An 8,176-nucleotide genomic window follows, 5' to 3' on the forward strand; every position below is an offset into this window, starting at 1 on the left:
TTGTTTTCATGTCTTAGATATTGTAAATGATGCTGCAATTAACATGGAAATGCAGTTATCTCTTTGAGATAGTGATTTCACTTCCTTCAGATGTATATCTAGAGGTGGAATTCCTGAATCATTTGAAAGTATTATTTTTAGTTTGAGGAACCTCCCTATAATTTCCCATAGTGGCTGTCTCAGTTTACATTCCCACCCACAGTGCACAAAGGGTTCACTTTTCTCCACATCATCACCAGCACTTGTTATCTCGTCTTTTTTGATCGTAGTGATTCTAGCCAGTGTGAAGTGATATCTCATGGTTTTGATTTCCATTTCCCCAATCATTAGTGATGTTGAGCATCTTTTCATGTACCTGTTGGCCATTTGAACATCTTCTTTGGAAAAATGTCTACTCAGTTTGTTCACCCACTTTCTAATTGGATGATTTGTTTTTTTGTTTTTGAGTTGTATGAGTTGCTTATATATTTTGGATATTAACCCCTTATCAGAAATGTGGTGTGCAATATTTTCTCACATTGTAAGTTGTCTTTTCATTTCTGCTCTGCCTTTAATTCAGTAACTGAAATAGTAACTCTTTCTCTATTTTTTCAAGTGTTAGAGTTGCTTATAGTGGGATGGCTAGTATAATTCCATTTACCCTTGGGAGGACTAGTCCAGTTCCATTTGCCTTGTTGTGGCAAGATGTGGCAATCTTATCTTAGACTTTTGAAAAGAGCCTTTTCATTCATTTCCAGACTTCCATTCAAAAGACTGGATCCAACCCACCCACCTTCCACATGATTCACTGGAGTATAAAAAGTCAATGTGGTTTCCCCCAAAAAGTCCTTTCATTACCATTTCTCAAGAGATGAGCACTGAATTCCTCAAACTAAATTTATTATCTTGAACAGTGAGTTACTCTCTGATTTTTAGCATTTGATAATATTTTTGTCTTATCTCTCATTTCTGTCCTTCCACTCACAGGAAGAATGGAAAACCCCAAAGACATACAAAAGAAGCTATTAAATGATACATAGATATCATTTCTAATCTAGGCTCTATGTCTCATCAGATGTGTGGCTTAGGAATGCTTAGTCACCTCTTCAAATTTTCTTGTCCTCATCCATGAAGTGGAAAATATTACCTAACCTCACAGTGTTGTCCTAAGTGTTCAGATCTAGACCACAGTATTTAGTACAGAAACTGACATATGGTTGATTCATGGTAAATATGAACTGCCATTATCTTTGCCTCATGTCTTTCCCTTCCTTCCCCCATTTATACTTCCCCTTCAGTTTATCTTCTCCATCTTTTCTTTGATCATCATTGTCTTTCCCTTCTCTTTTGTTAGTCCTTGATGCCTAGTATTGGATTGGATATGCAGTAAGTACTACTGACAGAGGGGGACACTCTACTCTCAGGAGGATAAAGACAAATGTTTAAGAAAGGACTCCTTATAACTATGTATTAGTTTTCTGATTGCTTGCTTGATTCATTCACTCATTCAAATTTGTCTCACACAAAATGCCAACTACCTCTAATTTGCCTTTGTTTCCTTTTGGGAAGGAAAGCCCACTATGACATGGGTGCCGCTGGCAAATCTCCCATACTTACAGAGTGCCCGGCTGAGATATGTGATACATGTTATCCTTCTGCCTGGCTGACCCCAGGTATGTCTCATCCTTTTTAGTTCACTGCACACAACCCTGGCCCATTTCCAAAACTAATAAAGGCAGGGCATTGCTCTGCTGCAGTGATCTCTGTTCGGTCCTCCGCAGCACAGCCCTCCATTCTCTCAGGACATGTCAGTCATGAAGCCCTATTTAATGACCATTTCCATCCTTCTGATCCTGGTTCATAAGACTCCAGGTAACTCAGGCCTCTCTCAAAGGTTCTGGCGTCTTGCATGTGGTATTGGTATCTTGATGACCTCTGAGATGACTCCTACTCACATACCATAGGCACTACCTATGGCCTTTCTGGTCTCAGATAGGTTGTGAATGTTACTCCCATGGTCCATCTCATGTCAAGATCTCTCCTGGTTCTTCTCTGCCAAGATAAATTTAAGAGACTGTTGCTCCTGCTGTTCCTGGCATAGTGGAGTATTGAAGCATGAAGCATTTTAGGTGGTACTGTCGGTGGGAGGGGAGCTTGATGCATGCATTAGATGTGAGAGATTGGATCCAAGTTGGGGAGCTATTAGAGGAATCAATGGTAGTTTGGGAGAGTGGGTTCTGGGGCAGATGGTATACGACTTTGAGAGAGAGAGTCATATTAGAAAAATGAGTGGGCATGAGGTGAGGGTGAGCAATTCTGCTTATAGCACTGGGCTGGACTAATCTTCTGGTGTAGTCTGGAGAGGGAATGGTATTTTTGTTGAATGGAACTGGAGGTGGAGTTGTGTAGAACTGAGAGTTAGGGTGAAGGTGGTGGTTGGGCTGTATTTTGGATTGATGCTGTGAATTGGAGATGGGTGGCTTGGCTAGTGTCATGTTTGTGTTAAATTTTATAACTGAGCCTTAGGTGGTTAGAGAACAGATGAGGCTGCGAGTTGGAGTTAGGTGTTTGGTTTAAGTAGGTGTATTATCAAGTGGGGCGTATGTGGGGTTTATCTGGGCTAGGGTTGGCTTAGCCTGAGTTTGGGGGTAATTAAGCTTGAGAAAGACAGTTTCATTCATCACAGCAGAGCTGTGGCTATTGAAATAGGGAGAATGAATGCTGCATGAGAAATATCTGGTAATGTTTTCAAATTCTTTTTTTTTTTAAAGATTTTTTTTTATTTATTCATTCGAGACACAGAGATAGAGAGAGAGAGAGAGAGAACATGAGCCGGGGGAGAAGCAGACTCCCCGCGGAGCAGGGAGCCCGATGCGGGGCTTGATCCCAGGACCCTGGGATCATGACCTGAGCCGAAGGCAGACACTTAACCATCTGAGCCACCCAGGCGCCCCTGTTTTCAAATTCTTAAAAAAGTTTCTTGAGTATGATTTTCAGGGGCACTGAAAAGCAATACATGTAACTGTAGGCAGTGAGGAAAGATGAAATCAGGAAGCTGGAACGTCCTCAAGTGTCTCTCCTCAAACCTTGGCAAGTACAGAGAGACATGGGAGTAGTCTCATCCCAGCCCTATAGAGAACTAAGGTTGTCTCTCCTTCCTTGGGATTGAGTTCAGGGTCACTGTTTTCTCCTCTTTCCCTTTCTCCTCCCTCTCCTATTCCTCCTTCCCCTTCCCATCCTCTTCCTACTTCACTTTCTCTTACCCCTTATTTCTTACCCTGTCTCATCCTCTTTACTTAAGAGACACTTGTTCTCATTCAGTAAAGTTCAGTTTCCACGTTGGAGCAGTGGTAGAAACCACAGGTGGGTTTGCAAATAACAACAACAAAGGAAGACAACATTCTATGCTTCAGAAGTTGTACATAGTGTTGCTCCCTTAATAACCATTCAATACTTTCACCTGGCAGAATTAATGGGCAGGAACTGTTCTGGACAAACTTTTTTAGGATAATAAAAGTCATTTTTTCCTTTCATCACTCCAAACATAGGCTTAGAAAATTCAACTGTTTGAAAGACAAGACTCTGTCTTTTAAATCTATGTATTCCTGGTGCTGAGGTGAGTGCTTTTCACAGAGTAGGTTTTAGTAAACATTTATTGAATGATTGAATATATAAATGACTTATGCCTAAAACATATATATGGGTAGGAAGAACCTCAGAAGTTAGGTAAAGAAGGATCATGTTTGGGATGCACAGGTGGCAGAGAAATCATGTGTTACATTGCTTTTGGCTTTGGATGGGACTATTAGAGTCTAGAGCATATGTTTTGTTTTTCGATTTATGATATTTTGACTTGCTCTTAATACAAGTCCAAAGTGGGAAATGAGCTGGGCAATGTCTACAGGTCAATGTGAGAAAGTCAGGCAGGGTTGTGGCTCTCACTTCAGGCAGGAACCAATGCATATTTTCTGGGACACTTGTGCAAAGCACATTTGCTGTGGCCTCTCCTCAGACCTATCAAATCAGAATCTCTAGAGACTTGATGTGAGTATACTTAACAAGTCTTCAGGTTATTATAAAGTATGACACATCTTATTAACAGCCTTTTTCACAAACACAGTTGAGATTTTATGATTTGGTGCAACCTTTCTCATTCCCATTTCTCACATTGGGAGACTGGGTACAGAATACAAAGGTCAGAGGCAAAGCTGATATTTAAAAGTAGGTCTCAAAATACAGAGAGAGCCCAGATGTCCATTGACAGATGAATGGATAAAGAAGATGTGGTGTATATATACACAATGGAATATTACTTAGCCACCAAAAAGAATGATATCTTGCCATTTGCAAAAACATGGATGGAACTAGAGGGTATTATGCTAAGCGAAATAAGTCAATCAGAGAAAGACAAATACCATATGATTTCACTTGTGTGGAATTTAAGAAACAAAACAGATGAACATAGGGGAGTGGATGGAAGAATAAAATAAGATGGAAACAGAGAGGGAGACAAACCATAAGAGACTTAATTCTAGGAAACAAACAGTGTTTCTGGAGGGGAGGTGGGTGGGTAGATAGGGTAACTGGGTGATGGGCATTAAGGACGGCACTTGAAGTAATGAGCACTGGGTGTTGTATGCAACGGATAAATCACTAAATTCTACCCCTGAAATGAATAATACAGTATATGTTAATTAAATTGAACTTAAATAAAAATTTTTTTAAAAGAATTTAAAAAATAAATTAAAATAAAATAAATAAATAAATAAATAAAATCAAAGCAGGCCTCTGACTTCAATTTGGAGATGGAGGGATGATCAAAGGTGATGTTAATTTGATGTGGGTATTAGTTTGTAGTGATGCAGAACAATACAGGGTTAGAACAGCTGCAGGATTGAGAAACTAGAAATATCTACAACAAAACCTTTGTTTATTTAGCCACAGTAAACAGAATCCTCCTGGGCCTGCCTTGACCTGTTTTCTCTATGGAGAGAGTGAGGGAAAGGTCAGCTTGCCTGAATATCATTCCTGGTATCTGTATTCTTATTCATCCTCTGGTGACTACAAAGAGGAGATCTTGGGTGCCCTGGCTTCCATCCACTGTATTTGGGAGAAAATGAAAGTCCACCAGTTCAAATGTTAGCCAGAAGAGTATGGGTGTCACTCTAGCGAGGCCCCCTGAAGACCTCCTCCTTTTTTAAGTTGGATGGTGCCAAAGAGAGAGAGGCTCCATGATGAGGGTGAGGATTAAAGTAGGAAACACAGCAGTACCATGACGTTGGAACATGGATGAAGGGGTACCATTTTTTACCTCCTTGCTCTGGTTAATCAGCAGGCTGGCTGATGTAGCAGCAATTGAGTGCCTTCTCTGGGCTGGAATCCCAATTTCTGGGGCAGTTCATATACATACCAGCGCCCAAATGCTATGGGATGTCTACCACTAAGGCATTTTCTTTTCTACTTTCTTTCCCATCACATTCTCTGACTTCATCTAAACTTGGGACATTTTACATTCTTTTGTAAAAATATTATCAAAATGTTCTTTTTCTATGCAGGAAATAATGTCCGGTTTTTATTAATGTGGGTGGGCATTGGGGCCCTCTGCATACTTAGCACTGAGTACACGGCCTGGCACAGAGTGAGTGTTGATGAATGGATGTGAAATGAGGGGATGGGTGGAAAAGGTCCTGGAGTGTTAAGCTATGGATTTTAGACTTCTATTGATAGCTGAAGAAGTTCTTATACCTGAAGACATGCAGGAAGATGCCACTCTGTCCTAGAAATCCTATCATATAGAGAGGCAATGTGACATAGAGAGGAAAGCGAATGGGCTTAATATCATATAGAGAAGAAATTGAATCCTACGATGGTCAAGTACAAGCTATGGAAACATGGACAGAACAAGAGTTCTCTTTGAGCCTCAGTATCTTCATCTAAAGAACAGAGATAACAATAGGCTTTTATGAAGGTTCAATGAGATATCATTTGTAAAATGCCTGACACATAGTTGATGTTGGACATGTGACAGTGATTGTTAGTATTTTCTTTGGCTCCTTTGTCTTTGAAAGTTCCAATAGGTAACTAATACTATTGATGACTAGTATTTATAGAAGGCTGACTAAGTGTAAGGAACTTTGTCAGTGGTATTTTCAGCTGAAGAACCTATATACACATGCACATATCTGGATGATTGATATATAGCTATCACTACTCATGAATGGGCTTTAGTCATATGTGGAGAGTGTGTGGTAGAAGTCTGCATGTGAGCACATGTGTGTATGCTCAATTTATGTGAATATGGACATGTGCATATGGGCCTGTGTGTGGACACCAGTGTGCTGCACATGTACGTGTGGTATCGGTTTCTGTGGGGCCAATGTATAAACATGAGTGATGCATATTTGCTCGAATGTTTTGAAGTACAAAGGCATGCAGGGGATCAAATATGTGTGCCCTGCCTCAGAGTGGAGCCTGGCTGTCTGTGATAGAGCTCTGTGTGAGGAGCACACATCTGTATGGGCACTTGAAAATGTGTCCAAAATGTGCTCACAGGAGCAGCCCTTGAAGCCCTGGACCCTCAGGAAAAGACTTTCATATCAACAACACTGCCTAATATTTCATTACTTCTTATTATGCACCAGATACTCTTCTGAGCATACTATATATGCTAATCTAAGCATCACAAACGGTAAGGAGTTGGCTCTATTATGACACCCATTGTGAAAATGATGCAGTGGTGGGCCAGAGAACCGAAGTAACTTGCCTAAGGGTGAGGAGCTATAATGATGGAGCCCAGATTTGAACTGAGGTGGTTTTGACTCCAGATCCTGTTAATATTCTCAGGGCTTGTTCTCTTTAAATCATGCTTCCCCACTCCTATTACCACTGCTGCAAGGAAACTAAACATGGCTATGTTTTCCCCAGGTGGCCTGTTCAGATCCCAGTATGGCAAGAGCCAAGAGCCCTGGATTCCATGCCAGCTTTACCATGGCATGTGCAGACACGCTTGCAGAAAAAATGAAACTCAATACTTAACCTGCCCAGATGATCAAAAGTGCTGCCTGAAACTTTCTGTGAAAATAGCCCGTTCTAACAATGTGAAGGATTATGACCCTGACTCCAACCTGTCAGTTACAAACACTTCAAGCTATTCTAGAATTTGAATATCACCAACTTACCCCCTCCTGGAATGATTCTTCCCTCATTCTGGAACACCCTCGCCATAAAAATACATTCCTTCTCATGTGTGTGTCTTTCATCTGTGAGCAGTCATCACTGGGCAGGGGAAGGTTAGGCTGGAACTGGGGAGCAACAGAGTATAGGAAAGGACCCTGGCCAAGAAAGTAAACAGTATGCTAGAATAGCTCTGTAGTGTTGAGGGTGCCAGGAAGGGACGAGATCACATTTCTGCTCTGCTTTGGTACCACCAGGAGGGTTGTGATTCATTCTGGAGGCTGCAGAGTAGATGACAACTGGATTGAGTCTGGATGATCCCATGAATATATGGGGGAGATTGCTGAGTCCTCTGAGTAAACATTGTAGGATCAGGATAAGGACAAGAGGGTTGCCTCTGACATTTAGAGAACCATCCTGGTCTGTTTGGTATGATGTGGTGTCCTCAGGAAGAACCAGAACCAGATGGAGGACTAGAATTGAGTGTAGGAATTTGTTGGACAAATTAGGGCAACATTTTCTAAGAGGTAGAGCTGTTAGAAAGTGGACGAAGCAGGCTTGTCCCTCAGAATTCTCCCAGTTTTGAGTCTGGAGGATCATTTCTGGGTGTGAGGCAGAGGTGTTTGTGGTTATGGTGTTAGAGAGGGATTTGGAACAGAAGCTGGACACTGTACTTGGTAAACTTTAAGATCCTTTCCTTCCTGAGAATTTAGGGATATTGTTTTTCCACTCCAAACTTAGTCACAACTAATAGTTGACATGCTATGGAATTTTCATTGTGTTATGTGTACTCCTCTTCCATGGCTGATGTTTCATCTCTTCCCCTCTTTGGATCCAGACTTCTAGAACCAGTGTTCCCAACTAAGTTCTCTAAGTTCCAGATTCCTAATCTCACCTCAACTAAGAGAAATCTGATTTTTGTGCCTATCACTTCACTGAAAAGGCCCTGGTTTTGCTCACCAATGCCTTCTTTGTTGAAAAACTCGAGCATTCTTCAGGTTTTACCATTTATTTTTATTTTTTT

The 8,176-nt window shown here is 41.1% G+C and overlaps 1 protein-coding gene across 1 annotated transcript; it reads left to right on the forward strand.

Annotated features, from left to right (window-relative positions):
• The first annotated feature begins 1,784 nt into the window (after nt 1-1,784).
• On the forward strand, nt 1,785-7,142 carry DEFB116 (defensin beta 116). The gene is made up of 2 exons (XM_036121871.2): nt 1,785-1,851; nt 6,904-7,142. Exons 1-2 carry the CDS (start codon nt 1,785-1,787, stop codon nt 7,140-7,142), a joined length of 306 nt encoding a protein of 101 aa, XP_035977764.1.
• The last annotated feature ends 1,034 nt before the right edge of the window (nt 7,143-8,176 follow it).

Source organism: Halichoerus grypus, chromosome 10 (genome assembly GCF_964656455.1).
Source record: "Halichoerus grypus chromosome 10, mHalGry1.hap1.1, whole genome shotgun sequence".
Lineage (NCBI taxonomy): Eukaryota > Metazoa > Chordata > Mammalia > Carnivora > Phocidae > Halichoerus > Halichoerus grypus.